This window comes from Poromitra crassiceps (genome assembly GCF_964638095.1).
Source record: "Poromitra crassiceps genome assembly, chromosome: 9".
Classification (NCBI taxonomy): domain Eukaryota; kingdom Metazoa; phylum Chordata; class Actinopteri; order Beryciformes; family Melamphaidae; genus Poromitra; species Poromitra crassiceps.
The window spans coordinates 32,581,677-32,600,564 of record NC_139630.1 but is presented as its reverse complement, the minus strand read 5'-3'; the positions used below and the strand labels follow the sequence as shown (position 1 = coordinate 32,600,564).

The 18,888-nt window shown below is 45.1% G+C and overlaps 1 protein-coding gene across 1 annotated transcript in view; it reads right to left on the bottom strand.

Annotated features, from left to right (window-relative positions):
- ankrd6b (ankyrin repeat domain 6b) overlaps nt 1-18,888 on the bottom strand; it is a gene marked incomplete at both ends in the record, with an annotated part of 31,622 nt that overhangs the window by 4,344 nt on the left and 8,390 nt on the right. The window contains 11 exons of the mRNA XM_083642542.1: nt 2,120-2,272; nt 2,659-2,829; nt 3,653-3,766; nt 4,426-4,530; nt 5,776-5,853; nt 6,847-6,945; nt 9,126-9,224; nt 10,745-10,843; nt 13,582-13,680; nt 14,572-14,670; nt 17,512-17,610. Of these exons, the coding sequence (XP_083498668.1) occupies nt 2,120-2,272; nt 2,659-2,829; nt 3,653-3,766; nt 4,426-4,530; nt 5,776-5,853; nt 6,847-6,945; nt 9,126-9,224; nt 10,745-10,843; nt 13,582-13,680; nt 14,572-14,670; nt 17,512-17,610 (1,215 nt within the window). The remainder of the gene's footprint in view (nt 1-2,119; nt 2,273-2,658; nt 2,830-3,652; nt 3,767-4,425; nt 4,531-5,775; nt 5,854-6,846; nt 6,946-9,125; nt 9,225-10,744; nt 10,844-13,581; nt 13,681-14,571; nt 14,671-17,511; nt 17,611-18,888) is intronic.

Sequence of the window (18,888 nt, the reverse complement as noted above, 5' to 3'; positions counted from 1 at the left end):
CACGGGGGGGGGCTTGAACCTGCGACCTTCGTGTTGGTAGGCAGGGAATCGACCACTGCGCTACCCTGGACGGTGCACCCCCTTTTTCTGCATGTCCTGCAGGGGTGGGAGGCCCAGATTCAGTTTGTGCCGTTTTGATCTCACCAATTACGCAGTCATGCCCACATCCAAACGTTCCATCGTCCCAGGCGGCGGGCGGTACTACATCAGAGTGTCTGTGTGAACGTGTGCGCGGCCTGATAGAAGCTTTGACCTCAAAGCGCCTTACAGTACCATGAGTGCATGTTTTATTCATGTGGGCGGCTCCAGGGGGAGCGGAACCTAAAGCCCAGCGTAACCCACTGAACTACACGGGGAACAGAACCCGACAGTAACCTCTGTTGTGTCAGGGCCGTGTTGTTCCCACTCGGCGACACAGAGCCTCAAACAGAAGGTTCCTGAGGACAGCGTCTGCACTCCACGTGAGGCTCAAACCAGCCCACAATCAAATGTCTGCATTGTATCTTTCTGGAATCTATGAAAATGTCAAATATGAACATTTCTGAACCAAAATACGTTGCATATCACGTTTCTAGATATGTGAATATTAATGTTATACACGTAATATAGTCTCTAACAACTCTCTCATGTTGAAGTACGTCCCTGACGCAAGGGTGTGTACTTTGTAGGGGTGGGATTGGTGGACCTGTAGCGTTCCCATCTTACAAGCGAGAGAGCGCCAGTTCGACTCCTGTGTTGTGTTTTTACTTTCGGTTTCAACCCCAAACCAGAAGCCTATCCTTAACCAAGTTGCTTTGTTGCCTAAACCTAACCAAGTTGCTTTGTTGCCTAAACCTAACCAAGTTGCTTTGTTGCCTAAACCTAACCCTAACCCTAACCCTCCTTAACCAAGTTGCTTTGTTGCCTAAACCTAACCAAGTTGCTTTGTTGCCTAAACCTAACCAAGTTGCTTTGCCTAAACCTAACCCTAACCCTAACCCTCCTTAACCAAGTTGCTTTGTTGCCTAAACCTAACCAAGTTGCTTTGTTGCCTAAACCTAACCAAGTTGCTTTGCCTAAACCTAACCAAGTTGCTTTGTTGCCTAAACCTAACCAAGTTGCTTTGTTGCCTAAACCTAACCAAGTTGCTTTGTTGCCTAAACCTAACCAAGTTGCTTTGTTGTCTAAACCTAACCAAGTTGCTTTGTTGCCTAAACCTAACCAAGTTGCTTTGTTGCCTAAACCTAACCAAGTTGCTTTGTTGCCTAAACCTAACCAAGTTGCTTTGTTGCCTAAACCTAACCAAGTTGCTTTGTTGCCTAAACCTAACCAAGTTGCTTTGTTGCCTAAACCTAACCAAGTTGCAAACCTCACAAAGTTGCTTTACTTGCCTAAACATAAGCCAACATTTTATTCTGCCGATTGGGTTGCTCAACACTTCCCCGAGATTAAGGGTGCATTCACAGGGAGCATGTTTCGAGCGCTTTAGTCAATCTTTGGAGAATTTCCTCCTTCGGTTTGGTTTGTTTGGCCAGGTCTTACAAGTGAATTGCAGTATGGTTCGTCCAGAGTGACAACATCATCCAAACCAGCTATAGGAAACAACTGCACAAATACAATGTATGTTGACATCTGATAGCCGGCAGCCTAGCATAACAAACCGCAGTCTGGATCGATGCTCATATTATTTTATTTTATATTTTCTCCATGTGTTCTTAAATGGTATGAACAGCAGAGAAGGTAGATGATGTGGAAAAGGTGCACTCCTTCATACTTAGCTGAAGTTAGAGGGAATGGAATCAGATTAGTTTCAGCTCCTGCTTGCTGACAAAATCTCCAACCTGGCAGGATGACAGGTCACCAAAACTCTGTGTCCAATAAACAAGCTGTGAGTCATGTGACTTTTGTTTACAAGCCGTGAGTCATGTGACTTTTGTTTACAAGCCCTGGTTTATCATGTGACTTTTGTTTACAAGCCCGGGTTCATTTGTAACTGAGCTGTGTGAACCAACAAATGCAAGAATGCAACAAAGCAAAGCTGTTCCACTACGGCTGGGATCCAAATCAAACGTGAGATTGCAGTCCAAGATGCTTGACTGAGCTTGTAGGCTATCTGCTTGTGCGTGCGTGCGTGCGGTACCTGGTGCTTGTTCTTGCGGTCGAGCTGGCCCATCTTGTTGTTCATCAGGTCTTGGACCGTGTGGATCTCGGTCTTCATCTCCTCCTTGGTGGCCTCCAGCTGGTTCTCCAGTTTGCTGATGAGCGGCTCACAGCGGCAGCCGTTCAGAGGAGCCTGCAGCGCCGACAGGAAAGACAGATCAACTCACTCATCTTCTCAAACCGGAACTTCTGGTACTACTGGCCTTGGCGGAGGTCTTCTGCGCTCGCCGAGTGCCCTTCTAGTTTGACCATTTTCTTTCATTACACCTTTTCAATTGCAGGGGAGACTCTGAGATACATCAGGCCTTTGAATAAAGAATTCATTTATTAAAAAAAAAAAAAAAATGAATAAATCAAATAAAATTCCATCACAGGTTTTACAGATTGTTATATTGCTGTAGTCGTCATATCGGCAGTGGACAACACAGACTTCAACATGCTGTTTTCCTTTAGCTGGTCTGAAACAATACTGACTCTGGTCTGGCCTCCCACACAGGAAAAGCCTGGTCAAACACCCACCTGCATGATCTTGCCGTCCTTGCCGCGGTACAGCGTGTACAGCTGGTAGGCTTTGTAGTTGTGTGGAGCGATGGGCTTATGAGGGGAGGAGCCTCGCAGTTTGCCTTTCCTCTTGTGAGACGCTTCACTGTGCTTGGGCTCTCTGCGGCGAAGGGGGTCCGACAAAGATGGCTGCAACACCAAGACCACCCACTGTTAGAACTCTTTTATAGTATACACAGAGTTCGTAAAAGGTCTCTTTTATACTACTAGGCCGATTCCTAGGCTCGCCCCCCCCCCCCCCCCCCCCCCCCCCCCCCCGCAGCTCGGCTGCTGCGTGGCCTCGCCTGCTCCATTGGCATGCACTATTGCCTAACTACGCATCACTGATGACATCACTCACTGATGACATCACACAGTTGCTTGAGTGACCATCACTGATCACATCATGGAGTGCTCGAGTGACGATTCAGCGCATAATTGAATCCAATTCCAATTCCAGTTCCACCAATCAAAGACGTCGATATTACATTTCAGGATTGTGGGTAGTGTAGTACTTCTCCATGACATGGAGTAAAACATGAAAAAAGGATGATATCATACAGATTTGTGGCATCTAGATGAACACATACCATCGTTTCGCCTGTAGCTCGCCCGTGGTAAGTCTACCTTGGGTGGTTACGACATTATGGCTGTTAATCAATATCTCAATGCAGAATATGAACGGGGAAATACTCTTCCGGAACCAAAGTGCCACATGACTGTTGAGCTCTATTGCTCTCTCTACCTTCATTTGTCATCATTATGACATCATTATGACATCATCTGGAGGAGTTTTGTCAGCGAATGAACGGGGAGCTGTCAGTCCAGGCAAAATGGAGGGAAGTTAAAGTGTTCATTCCCATGATGCTAGCGATTTTGTAATGATACAAAGCTGGTTGAAAATCAGCAAAATAGCCCTTTAAGTTGACACCCAGCCCTACAGTATGTTGTTGTAAGCGAGGTGAGGATTTACCTTCTCCTTCTGCTTACGGTTCTTCCCCCTCCGGGCGTTTGCCTCGGTCAGCTCCGTGTGTTTGCAGGCCACTCGGTCACTGCTGTGGGTGTCATCTGCAGCTGACGCACTGTCCTGCAGGAGAGGCAGAGGACCAGGGCAGAGTTTGGCAGAGTGGACACAGGGCCTATTGTGGCTTATTTCTAAAGGTTTCCGATAGCCACTCAGACACCAGTAGTCCAACATGCTTCTACTCTTTTATACATTCTGATGTACTCACAGCTACATGATTCCTGGTGGACTCAAAGGCAGTAAGTAGGCAGTGTATTGCACAGGAAGAGATGAAAATAAGGGGTATGAATAAAACAAAAAAATCAATTTAGTTTTAAATTTTTTGTAAGGACGATGTATATTTGTAATATTTGTACTCATTATTGAAAAGGCAATAAAAAATATTTGGGAAGGGGGGGGGGGGGGGGGGGACTGATTAGATTTGTTTCCCTATAAGTTTAAATAAAAGAAAGGGTGTATTTGAATAAATCAACGGATCAAGGAAAATCCCATTAGAACAATTAAATTACAAGCAAAACAAATGGCAGTGTCTTTAAATGGATCAAAGGAGCCAAGAATTTAATCCATTATGATCTCCTTCTATAGGATCTGGTAGGAGATCACATGGTCACTAGGTGCAGCCATCACTCAAACTATTGACTTGATTATTTGACAGAACCATCAGAACAAAAGAGGCATGTCTGTAACAGGGCTTTGTGCAGTGGTCCAGTCCTCTACTGTACCTTACTGGGCAGCATCTCATCCCTGGGCACCGACTGCGCTCTGCCCTCTGCCTTCAGCTTGTCTCTTCTCTTCCTCACACTGCGCCCACGCGAGAAGCTCTGCACCTAAATATTCAAAAGATTAGAATCATATTCAAACATTCAGACAGAGAACACACCAAACGGGAAAACTACAATAGGATACACGATTCTGTCAAATTAGACTGCAGATCTTTGGCCCCCGAAGTTAAATTCAGTTCATGTATGCAGCACAAACACATCGCAGTCAACGCAAATGCACGCCGCCTGTACACACACATGCACAGATCTGATACAGTCATACTGTTTGTATATGCATGTGTGACAGATCTGATACAGTCATAATGTTTGGATATGCGTGTCTGTATACACATTGAACTGAGTTGTTTGGCTTACTATAACAATCTAACGCTGACAAGCAAAACACTGGAAGTAGCAGCCTGTGCTTTTGAGATGACAAAACTGAAAACTCACACATTTGGCGTCCATTTTCACTCTTATTCTAGGGAATCCGTTGCATGTTGTTACTGTCCTATGATTGTAGTTAGCATTCCCACACCTTGTTTGTTATGCATTATGTTCTTAATGCCATTTCTAAAATGACTAGTGTGCTGTGACATTTCATAAAAAATGGGTTAAGTCAATTTAGTGAGGCCTTTACTTTCCCTTCTTCTTCTTCCTCTGTGGTGTTTTATGGCAGTTGGCATCCCTTATGTTGCATTACCGCCTCCTTCTGGATTGATCAATCCACTGTTTCCCTACATTCTACTTTCCCAATGGACCAATGGTGTGCGAGTTAATGCCATTTCAAATCGGAGCAACGGTGTGCCTTGCAACTCTGGACATACACACATTCATATAGCTCTCTAATTATAGTAGTAGTGTAGCATCAGGCCGGCTACGAACTCGGGACCCTTGTACCCAGACCATGCACTGCTCAACACCTTAACCACTCAAGCTAAAGGGCCAGCCCGATAGCCCGAGTGGTAGTGGAGTCGTGCATTTCTGAGCCTACAATAGGATTACCTACAGTTCTGAAAAAATATACCATCATTTGTTTTAAAATATTTGCTGTCAATCATTTGGCAAGACTGGGTGTTCACTTTGTATGTATCTCAATTTGGAACAAAACTAGTCAATGACATTTGAGATATTTTAGCATAACCAGCGCTAGTTAGAATAAACGCAATACAGGAATAAATCAACTTTTGTAAATCCATTACCATAAGCAGCCTTGTGATGATCAAGTGCAACACAATGCTATGAGCTACAGTATAGTACTGTATAAGTAAGTACTGTACTCTATGTGCTGATGTGAGTTTCTGGTCTCACCTGGGGGGCTTTGGTCAGCAGCAGAGCCACATCTGGGTTGTTTTGATCTCTGGCCTGGTCCAACGCTGTCTGGCCTGCCTGCAGAGACAGACAGACAGGTGGTCAGACAGAAAGACAGGTGGTCAGACAGAAAGACAGACAGACAGACAGGTGGTCAGACAGACAGACAGACAGGTGGTCAGACAGACAGACAGACAGGTGGTCAGACAGACAGACAGACAGTCAGACAGGTGGTCAGACAGACAGGCAGACAGACAGACAGACAGACAGGTGGTCAGACAGACAGGCAGTCACAGACAGATAGTCAGACAGACAGACAGACAGACAGACAGACAGACAGACAGACATGGCAGAATGGCCGCATTGCTAAATCTGAGCTTGCTGTGTGCAGTTCACTGACGGCATGTGTTACATCATTTCTGGTATTGAGGTTCAACTTTCAACCAGTTACCTCTGGCTGCTATTTGGAGCCTAGTGCAGCTTTCAACAGAGAGAAGACAGTTGGGATGCTCTGTTATGAAAATCTCTGGAGAGGAGATTGGTCTTAGAACATAAATGTGACAGGGAGTTTTGTTTTGGGGAACAAGTCGGCCAAGGTATTTTTGTGTGTACAGATTGTGAAAGTGCAGATTGTAGCTTTCAAATGATGTGTCACACATTGAAATGTAAAAATAGTTGAAGAAGATGTGCTTACTTGAATGTCGGCACTCCTAAAAGCAACATTCAGAGAGAATCGCCATGAAAGTTGGTGAACAAGCTTGGTTTCCCCTGGACAAGCTTAGTTTGCTAAGAAATTATAAGTATTTATCGATCCTAAAACTGTTGTTTGCCATATTGTGTGCATTCTTGAACAGTTAAACGTGTGTAATATGAAAAAAGAAAACTCCAAAAAACAACCTTTTATCTGGATTTGTGCGATTTCACGATTGCCTACTTGTCACCCGTTTCACTAGACCGCCGTGTCACAAATATGTGCCGACTTGAAGAGGAAGAAGGTGCTGTGGGGGCGGGGCATGAGCGCTCCTGAGCGCCAGTGATGCAGGAAGAAGCCTGGGGGGGCGGGGCACTCACGTTGTTGCAGATGCGGCTGTCTGCCCCCGCCTCCAGCAACAGGCGGACTGTCTTCTTGTGATTCAGAGCAGCTGCCACGTGTAGCGGGGTATCTCCAGCCTGGCCCACACCCAGGAGGAACAAGGGACATGGAGAGAGTGATGGAGGGTGATGAGAGTGGACATCTGAATGACCAGCACAGTTTTGTGCTTAGCAGATAGCCTGGTAAAAACCATCCTGCTCACGTGAAACTCACACAACCCCATCGATTTCCAGAAATTACAATGTACCCGGGCCAATCAAGGACTGCGTGCCATAGTTGACAATGTAACCGGCCAATCAGCAATTAACTCATTCTCTGCCAAAGACGTACCCGGACGTACTTTTAACAATGGCGTTCTGTGCCAAAGACGTACTCGGACGTACTTTCATGTTTTGGCTGTTTACATTACATCAGACACTTTCCCAGCCTGTGACATTGTTTCAAGTCAAACTGATAAAAGGAACCCGCTAGTTTAGTATTTATGGGTGGAGCCTGTGGTCGAAACAGAGTCCGATCCAGAGTTCTCGGCTGGCGACGATGGCGAGGAAGACGCCAGCGTTTTTGTTATTGCTCCACGACGGAGCGCCATGGCGACGAAGGCTCCCCTTCACAGCGTTCTGGTCTGACACAGATGAATCGGAGGAGGAGAAATGAGTGCCACTTGGAGAGAGCGATGACGATGGTAAAAAGTAGCCTATTTTTTGTATCGCGTTTGAGATTAAATGATCACACACACAACATTCGAGTATAATTGTCACGCATTGTTTATAACTTATGCCGCCGGCATGACTCGCTTCACGTTTCCTCTTGCCAGCTCTCCCTCTCAAGGGAGAGCTCCCTTCACACTCAAGGGAGGGGGAATCACATGGATACGTCAAACCGCGTCACACACCCGTCCCCAGCAACCAAGGCGAAACATGTGTCACATAAACATTTCAAAGTTTACAGCACTAACGTAGCTATTGTGTGATCTTCTGTGCTAACGTTAGTTATGAGAGGTAACGTGACAGCAGGTAACGTTACAGCACTCGTTATTCCTGTGTGTGTGTGTGTGTGTGTGTGTGTGTGTGTGTGTGTGTGTGTGTGTGTGAGAGAGAGAGAGAGAGAGAGAGAGAGTGTGTGAGTGTGACCACATAAGGGTTCGTTCCATTTGTTTATGCTTTTATCAAGCTAAGCTAAAAATCCACATGGCAACTGTAAAATACATTCTCTTATTTTTTATTTTTTATTTATTTATTTGGGAAAACAAATACTGTATATGTCTGATGTGTCACTGAGGCAAAAAATAAAAGGCTCAAAAGAGAGTTCTGCTTGAAACGGTGTCCTTCACTAAAAACCGCTTTTTCTCATATTTCTGTCCAAAGGAGGGCATTTTTAGTGAAAACAAGCTAACTTCCACTGCTTGTAACTAAACAAGGAAACATGGGAGAGTTTCAGTTTTTTACAAGGGGTAAGAAGAGAGTCTCTGCTTTATTGTGAGATATGTTGTGTAATTTTATTCCTAGCACAGAATATTCTGTGGGTCCTGGAAGATCAGGAAATATGCTCAAAATCCTGGCACTGGGAGCACACAGACCGAAATGACTCTGGCAGAGAATGAGTTAAGGACGCCGCTGACAAAACACCAACAGTTACTTCAGAAATAGACTCATAACAACAATTAAACAAGAACTAAAGTATGCACCAGACGTTTTCGCCGTTCTTAAAGTCAAAGTGAACCGGAACGGAACGGAGTGGATATGGATTTGACTCGGACTGGATCCAACGCTGATTGGTTGAAGGAGTTGTCCGTCAAGGCAAGTACTCCCGCCCACTGAAATCAATGTGAATGGCTGGAAGTCCAGACTGATACGAATAGCGAAACAGAATGTAAGGTCACATGATCAGGATGTTTTTTTACCAGGCTATTTAGCAGATGCTCTAATGCAGACTGAGTTCTTGCAAACGTCATGTCAAAACAAAGATAATTTAGATATTAATAAAATATACAAAAACACAAGATCCAACAAAACAAATTAGAGCCATGTAAAAAACATGACCCTTTGGATAAGATGCGTCACATTTACAATTGAAATTTGACATCAATATGTGCCAAATATATCCATTGGCTGGTGCATTACAAAATCCACAAGTCCAGCCAGATATGATATTTGAACATTGACAAGAACGTCCAGATGATGGCTCATCACATGTCAAAGTGGCTATAGTAGCCGCAGACAAAAATCCTCCAGTAGGTGGCGTGTGTCCAGTGACTCACCAGGTTCTTCTCCGACACGGAGCAGAAGGCTCCCAGCAGCGTGCGGATCATAGCCACATGGTTATAGCGGGCCGCCACATGCAGACAGGTGTCCCCTACCTGGAAACAACATGATCTTCAACATTTGACGTACAAACAGTTTCATCTCAAAATGAGCCATTCATCAATCACCATTTTAAACATGCGACACCTCAACTATTTTTTACACTGGTCTGAAGCGTAAATGCTGCAAAGATCATAAAAGCGGTGTTCATTTGTGAAGATGATCTTGCTGAACAAAACCTCCAAGTATCATAAATTAACCACAGACCTTATTTCAGGCATCCAACCAACAACCCATTCAAAAACCCCATTGACTAAAGGCCCTTGGGGGACAGTAATGTGTATCTTGGTCTTGATCTAACACTAAATGGGCGGTCTGGGTTTCAGTGTCTTGCTCAAGGGCACAAATGAGCTGCTGAGGGACAACTAATGTGTAAACTGCTGCTTACAGACAGACAGTGCCTCTAAGCAGTCATTTTCCAGCCATGCCTGTCATCACATTTAAATACTGGGTGAGGGTCCTCAGTAGTCGTGTTTCCATTACCCTCAGAAATGCGCAAAATTTAAATATCGCAATAGAAATTGGGTAATGGAAACACGTAAATTTCGTGTCGATATAGCAGTTTATCGCAAAAGTGTAATGGAAACACATTTTCCGCATTTGCACGTCATGTGACCCATCTTCTCCTTTGGAAAAGGAGCGGAAAATGAAAGGAAAATGAGGGAGAAAGGGTTCGATAAGCCGTGGCAAAACCTCCGCAGCAAGTGGAAAACTTTGAAGCAACTCTACCTAGCAGAAAGACGAGTGTTGTGCAAAAGCGGAGCCGGGGAAAATAGATAATGTTTAATGGCAGAAATTGGTCCATGGTGACAGGCTGCCTGTGTGCGCGCATTTGGCACAGCGGCGAGATGAGGGGATGAAAAGCACACACCGGTGCGGTGCTGCTGACTGAAGTGAATACAGTGACTGTGAGTAATACATTACATACGTTTCAGGTGCAATGTTATAATTATAATACACGACATTCTGATTATTGCACCAAATCAGCCTTTTCCCCCCTCCACCTCTAAATCGGACCAGTTGTATTAGGCTACCGTTTTCCTCTGTCGCGCTCACTGCATTCACCGCAGCCAGCAACATGTTGCCACTCATTTTCTTTTGAATTGATAATCAGGCTCGTTTATATGCGTTGTAACGTGCGTAATCACTGTGGCAGCTACTGGTAACGGGGAATTGCGTTTAGGTGCGCGCGCCGTCACTCAACTTCAATGGAAACGCCTACAAGTCCCAATTGTATATTGTCGAAGTTGTAGAAATATCGCAATTATTTTGCGAAAAACTGTAATGGAAACACAGCTAGTGAGAGCCAGTAGCCTACATGGGCCAAGCAGCACCAGACACTCAAAGCTCATTCGAGGACAGCGACAGCCTCCTCCTGTGTTTGTGCTGTGCTGTGTAACGACAGTAACGTAACTGTAACGTCTCCCTGTGAGAGTCATACATTGTCTTTGAAGTGCAGATGTGGTGAGATGTAGTAACAGGCCCGGAGCGTTCTGGGCCCCGTTGGGAGACTTACATGGTTCTTGCTGTCGGGCCTGGAGCCTCCAAGCAGCAAGACCTTGGAGCTCTGAGCGTGGCCGTTCTGACACGCAAGGTGGAGGGCTGTGTTCCCTGCCTGGAGAGAGAGAGAGAGAGAGAGAGAGAGAGAGGGAGAGAGAGAGAGAGAGAGCGGAGAGAGAGAGAGAGAGAGAGAGAGAGAGAGAGGAAGAGAGAGAGAGAGAGACAACTCATTTAATTGACATGAGTTTTGACTGACAGGATAATTCTCCAATTAGATTCCACTGCCTCCACCCATGAACAGAAGACAACAAACAGGAAAGAGAGGAGAGAGGCAAGTAGAAGAGAGTGAAGGGAGAGACACAAAAAGAGAGACAAGACAGAAAGATGAGAAAAGAGATAAAGAAAATAGGAGAAGGAGAGGGAGTGAGAATAGAGGCGAGGCATAGTCAAGTTGGTCGCATTGAGGCCAAGGTGGAAATGTGAAAAACAAAAAATGCAGTTCCTCAAATGGCCACTTGAGGCTGGCTGCAAAAGGGAGTCAATCGCCATTCACCCCCAGTAAAAGAGTTTACAGCAAAAATACATGTTTACAGCCTAGTTCAAAAACCGGTTTTGGTCTCTATAGCTAATTTTGCCTTTTCATGACAACTGTACAGGGGTGAATTTGTATATAAGTCACACATAGATTATTAAAAAAAGACTAGTTTTGGGCGTGATTGACAGGTTGCCTGTCCACTGCAGCTCTGTGGGAAACCCCTGGTCTCGCACAAGCTGCGCAACAACCAAGATGGTGGCGGGCTGGCGACCAAAACACCAAACTAGAGGCTTCAAAACCACAAACCAATGGGTGACGTCACACACACACTCCATCATTTTATACAGTCTTTGGGCCAAATGCTGCTGCTAGCGTCCACACTTTGGAAGGCTCACAAATACCCATCTGATGTCATTTACTGTGTTAAATCTCGAAACCTTATTTTTTCAAAACAATTGGGAAAAACAAAAGAGATGATTTAACTTGTTTCCAGTGGGTTTCAAGCATTTTCAAGCATTTTCTCCAATCAAGATTCCTAATGGAGTGATCACCTCATTTCAAAAGTATTAAAAGTATTACATTTCAAGAAAATTCATGAAACAAGTCAAACTGTTGGGAGAATAAGTATGATTATCTCACCCTAAGGGCTAATCTTTTCCACTTATTAAAGGACGGCTTTTCCGTGAGGGATATGAATATATATTAAATCTCACGCCCCTAAGGTTTTCGAATCCGTTGAAATTTTTGAAATTGGAGCTTCACTCCCAGAGATATCAAGCATCTCTCACATATTTTTTGGGCCAGCCGACGCGTTTCGCGTCATCTGGCCCAAGTCCGCCTTGCGGAAGTCGTGCACCTATGAACTACAACTGTTGTGAGCCATGGTCCCGCCTCTAGAGGTCCTCCACGCCCCTTCAGAGGTCTGAAGAAAAACAAAAAGGCAGCCATCTTTTTCGACCACCTAGCCTGCTGTAGCTAGGTTAGCTTTCCATAGCTCCTTGCAAAGAGACGATTTTCTCGGGAACGGAAGCACGGACAGACACGTGACTGGCGGCATTGGAAAGCTCGTCAAATTTTACATCTAGTAGTAGGTGGGTTGAAGTAACGAAATCAACGCTGAGCAATGTACCCGTTTTTACACATTTTTACAGAAAATAGTTACAACATCAGATGCGCGTAACTCCTACGAAAATGCCTTAAAATGCATGAAATTTTTTTTATGAAGACATCTCCCGACATATATACTTCAGTTTAAATTTGGTGCAATTTGGAGGCAATTTATTTTCGATTTATTTCTTCTTCTCTCCATATATTATTGTCGAAGCCTTCTTCTTCTTCTTCTTTGAGTTTTAGTTCAATAATTTTTATTCCACAAATGGAACAGAAAAAATACAAGACATCAACAAACGCACACAAAAACAACAACAACAGGGGAACACCCTAGCCTTGAGGACCAGAGCATTCACAAGACATGTACTCCCATTCAAAGAGCAGTCAAATCAAAAAGATCAACCTCCACATCTACCAAGCCATCATGTACAATATCGCCCGTCGGACATACAAACGAACAAAAACAAAAACAAAACAAAAACATCATGCAAAAACCATATGCACATGCATTTCTCATTCAAGGATACAAATACCGTATTATTATCACATGTCTAACAGTATTCTCCTTACTGGGCTCCATTTTTTAACAAAACTGTGTTTCTGTAAACGTAAACAATGTGTAATCTCTTCCATTACATACAAATCCCATATTTTTTGTAGCCATATCCCCTGTGTAGGAGGTTCTGGGAACCTTGAGTTTTATGGCGGTTGGCAAACATATATGTGCATTACCGCCACCTACTGGAGTTTGATATCAGCCAAACGCCTGAGGGGTGGGCATGGAAACGAAGGCCACGCGAGCCCAGTGCATTGTGGGAAATGTAGTATTTCGAGTCCCCGCACTCGCACCTCCCCCCCCCACCCCCCCACACAGAGTGGATTTCTGGTGATATCTCAGGCTGTAAACAACCAATTTCAAAAATTTCAACGGATTTGAAAACCTTAGGGGCGTGAGATTTAATATATATTCATATCCCCCACGGAAAAGCCGGCCTTTAAGGAAAGCAAGCAACATTTTAAGACTTAATGGTCTGTTAATATGGATATTTGCTGCTGTGCAGTACTGTCTGCTTTCTGATTAATTGCTCCATCTGGGACACAGGCGACACAAACAAACAGGCTGAATGAGACCTACTGCCAAGAATAGTGCGTACACGCAGCAAACAGGCTAATTTAATCACTGTCGCTGTACAAAGCTGTAGGTTGACCTTGTTTTTGGCGTGAACGTTGGCGCCAGCCTTCACCAGCAGCTTGACGGACTGGCTGAAGCCGTGCCAGGACACCTCGTGGAGAGCAGTGTTGCCGTCCTGGGAAGACAAACAACAACATCAACACTAACATCCACCACAACTGATCGACTGGACTCTCTGCCACCGGCGCAAAAACGTACAAATAATTACAAATTTAAAAATATGTTGTTTTCCAGGAAGTACAAGTCATGGAATTTTTGGGATGCAAGATTATATCGGCACGTCATCGTCATCGGCAGATAAAGGCTTTAGAATGAAATATCGCCATCGGTGATATTGTTTTTACAGAAATAAAAAATAGGGCATATTTTACAGTTGAAGTTGAAGTAGTTTTCGTATTTTGCCCAGTGAATGTGTACATTTCGAAAAGCATCGTATTTATGTCTGCATCTGCCCAGTGGGACATCACCATATGAGTAGGCATAATAATGTGTTAATTCCACTACAGGATCAACTTGATGTTCTCTGATATTAGGTGGTGGGGGGGGGGTATATATGCCAAAAAAATTGCCAAAAATTTTGGCATATCGGATATTGTAAAAAATATATATATATTGTGCATTCCTATTAATTTTATATAAAAAATACAAGACAAATGTACTCAAATGCTTGTGTTAAATTATTCTTAAATAGGGGGTATATTATGGAATGGAAAACTAGCCAACAAGGTAAAAAGAGAGAGAGAGAGAGAGAGAGAGAGAGAGAGAGAGAGATTTCATTTGAATGAGACTTTTAAAAAACAATCCTCCTGTATTCTTCTAAGCAGATTACAGCAGCATTGTTTTCCCTCCCTCTGCTCCTGTGACTGACTGTAATAGAGCTGCCATTAGCCTGCGTGTGTGTGTGTGTGTGTGTGTGTGTGTGTGTGTGTGTGTGTGTGTGTTTCCATGTGTGACGGGGGTGTGTCTCTGTGTTTTAATGTGTGTTTCCATGTCTTTTGATAGGCACCTTGTCCTGTCTGTCCAGTGCACACCCTTCCTGGATGAGAGCGGCGATAACGTCAGCGTTTCCCACCACAGAGGCCCGCTGCAGCGCCGTCTGCTCGCCCTGACAACACACACACACACACACACACACACACACACACACACGCACACACGCACACACACACGCGCACACACACACACACAGACACACACGCACGCACGCGCGCACACACACACACACACACACACACACACACACACACACACACACAGAACACACATTTGATCATACACAACCACTAGCCTTCAGTAGTATGAGAAGTAGATAGCACCAACAATCAACAATCCATAACATCAATTCTGTCAGGTGAAAATCTTGGAACCCCAATTTGTGTTTTTTTCATCATTCTTTTGTACTGAGATTTAAAGTTTTCTTTCCCTTCCTGCTTAACTTTTATAGAGTCAATGAAACACATTCAACACTCACTGTATAATTTCACACACGAGGTAAATTCAATGTGTTTAAATAGTAAATACAGTGTCACTAGTCAGATTTAAAAAGAATAAATCTTGAAAAATTGATATGGAGATGCAAGATTTTCATACAACAGTAGCAGCAGAATGGAAATGACAAAACAGACTTAAAAATGTTGACAGTCAAGGTTTTAGTAGTCTCTTTTGTTAAGCACGACGGCGCACATCCCAACACTCCAAGTTATTACGGGCTCCAGTGGCAATAATGTTAATAGTGGGAACTCAACGTAGCAGTTAAATGAACCACTGTCAAACCCAAATGGCTTTTTCTGTACTATCAACAGTCCAGTGTGGCTTGCACTGTATTGCCACTGTTTAACTATGGCTGCGCTTGCGTGGAAGCGGATCTTATACCGGTGGTCGAGGTGAATAAGATACGGAGTCGCGGGAGTGCGTGTAGGCCGGCTAATTGTTGTTTAACATGCAGGCCAACCGGCTAGGAGCAGGTTATAATACGGATTCCACTGCATGTTAAGAAGTGGCTTATGTGTATGAAGCGTACAGAGCAGCGAGCTCATGCTCCCAGGCAACAAGGCACTCAGTCCAGCTCAGTGATGCTCGCTCATAAACAGAATTCCTGCACACAGATTAGACAGCAGATTAGTGGTGAGTGACATTTAGCAGGCCGGGTTCCACATGAGAACGCTGGAAGACAGTAACAAGCAGCCATTTCCACCAGAGAACTGAGAGAGAGAGGAGAGAGAGAAAAGCAGGAAGAAAGGAGAGGTCATTCCAAGCAGGAGAAGAGTTTGGCCGAGTTGGAGGAGTGGGAGTCTGGTCGGGGGAAGAAAGCTGGGCAGGCAAGGGAGGAAGGAGAGTATGGCGAGCCATTTTAATATTCGTTAGCTAAGATTGACTATCCGGAATTAACATTGCAGATATCAACATCATCTTTGTGAATAGTCAGAATTTTCATTCAAGATATCTAGAACGTCATTCTTCCTAGTCAAAAAGAACATTTCAGATATCTACAATTATCATTTCAGAGATCCATAACGTCATCTGGGACAAATGACATCACTTTTGCCATTCATTTGCATGGGGTTTCCCATTACAGATATCTACTTATGACTTGTAACAGTTTGAGATGTCATTTTGACTAGTCATAAATCCAATTCAAAATATCTACAACTAATTCAGACTAGTTAAAACTTGATTTCAGATATCCACAAAGGACAATGTAGATATATATATAACTGGAATGATGACTAATCAGAATTAAATTGTCAGAAACTGGAATTACAACTCGTCATAATTCACTTGGCAGATATCCGCACTTCACATGGTAGATACAGTATGCAACTGAATGATAGATATCTGAAATAAGAAACTCCATAATGACGTCATTTGTCCTGGGAAGAATGACGCTGTGGAAATCTGAAAGGTTCTTTCTGACTAGGAAGAATTAAATGAGGGATATCCAGTCTAGCTATTAAATGTTAAATGGCTTGCCATAGGACAGGGCGGCTGGGGGTTTCCACCGGCTGGGGGCAGAGGGTTTCTCTAACCTCCTTCTCTCTCCCTGATCCTCCAGGCTTTCTCCCATCCCTCCTCCTGCTCTGTCTTCTCCCCTCCTCTCTGCACCTCCTGCTCGCCCCGCTCCCCGCGGAGGAGGTGCCGTGGCCGCCGTGGAGCTCACTGACCACAGCGCGTCAATCTGGGAGCACCAGAGATTTGGGTCTCCGCTATCTGTCGGCGATTTGTATCCCGAGTTCAAGCCCATTAGCTGGCAGTCAAAAGAGTCCCACTCAAGCCCACTGGAAGTCATTCTATGAAGTTATTTGTGGACAGAAGCTCTGGAAAAAAATCCCCAAAATCCTCCAGCAAATGTCTTGCTGCTGTGTGTAAACAAAAATTGCATAAGAAGTTGCAGGCTCCAATAGTAGTGGGCAGTGTAGAGGTAAAAGCACTCGCCTACCACCCCGGGAGACCTGGGTTCAATTCCCAGTAGTGGTACGGTACTTCCGGCTTGGTCAGACGTTCCTACAGACACAATTGGCCGTGTCTGCGGGTGGGAAGCCAGTGGGGTATGAGTCCTGGTCGCTGCACTAGCACCTCCTCTGATAGGTCGGGGGTGCCTGTTCGGGGGGGAGGTGAACTGGGCGGAATAGCGTGCTCCTTCCATTCGTTACGTCCTGCCGGTGCAACTCCTCGCTGTCAGGTGAAAAGAACTGCACACTGTATCGGAGGAAGCATGTCTCCCCAGATCGGTAGAGGGGGGTGTAGCAACAACCGGGACAGGGGGAATTGGTCGAGTACAATTGGGGAGAAAATGGCGGGGGGAAATCCAGACAAAAGAAATTGATAAAAAAGAAAAAGAAAAATCACTCCGACGTAACGGGAACGAAGGCAGAACGAGCAGCGGTCCACTCACAGCTGCAGAAGCTGGAAGTAGAAGAAAAGGTTGAGATGAATCGAATCTACTCACATCGTCTTGGATGTCCAGGTCGCAGCCGGCTTTGAGCAGGATACGCACCACCTCAATGTGGTCCTTGTAGGCGGCCAAGTGCAGGGGGCTTCTGCCATACTGTGGACAACAAAACACACACACTCATCAGCCCAGCAGTCCTCCAAAAGTCAGTCCCACCTGTGTTGTGTAGCACAGACAGAATCACAACGTTCGAGCGAGTCAGACGCACGAGTGCTGCATCGCTCGCCTGCGGCCGCGTACAATCCATCTGGATAATGAGCCAGGCGTAAAAACAAACAAACTCTTTTAATCTGTGCTTTAAGAGAATATAGTCCCGCAGCTGGTCCTGTTAGCCGGGGAGGAGGATAAGCTCTGCGGGCTGCGGGTCACAAGCTGGGCAGGTATCAGCGGGGCGGGTCCAAAAGGCAGAACCTTATGGTGCAGAGTAGACACACTGGGAAACGGAAGTGAGGCAGCGCGTCACGGAAGTGTCGAGCAAGGAGCCTGGCTATTGACACCAGAAGCGCTCTGTTTTGCTCCGCGCCGCTCACAACTTGCACTGACTTCATGCCCGGCTGCACGCGGCTCACGTCAGAAATAGAGCAGGACGCTGAAGCTCTCGCTGCAGGGCGAAATGAAGCGAGTTGATGACATGCAGCAAATGAACGCAGGGAGGATTTGAACCTGTGTCGCTGCGAGACGAGAGGGACTGAGCCTTACATGGTGGTACGCGCCAAACGCACTGATCCACCGGGATGCCCCAACTTTGGTCAAATTTAACGTTAGTCTCCTGTGCTGATGGAAAGTATACTTGTATGTAACTGTATTTGACCATGGAAAATGGTGAAATATAGACATTCCTTCTTCCGGCAGCCATGGAGGAGAAATTAGAAGAACAGTTATTTTAAGTGGATTTGGTGAAGTGCTGTCGACACATCCTGACATCCTGAACATCCTAATCCAACATAATCAACTGAGCTTAACTCAATACAGAGGAAGGACACACCTGGATGTGGGCGTGGACACACCTGGATGTGGGCGTGGACACACCTGGATGTGGGCGTGGACACAGTCATCATCATCACCACTTCAAACAGAAGTGGTACCCAGGCAGTCTCTGTTCATCTGTCATTAGACTGTGTCAATGCACTTTAATTACACATCCACTGTGTACTCCCACACATTAATTACACCACAGCCGCAGTACAGTATTATCTCCATGAGGGGGGCGTTCGCGCTTCGTTTTCTGGGCGCGGCTCTGCTCCGTTCACCCATGGATTGGGTTATAATATGGGAGGGGGGGGGGGATGGGGGGGTTTGTAGGCGTACTTGATACCTGATGCAGAGCAGCTTTTTCACTGTTAAGTGGTAAATCTGTTAAGTGATGATGACTCA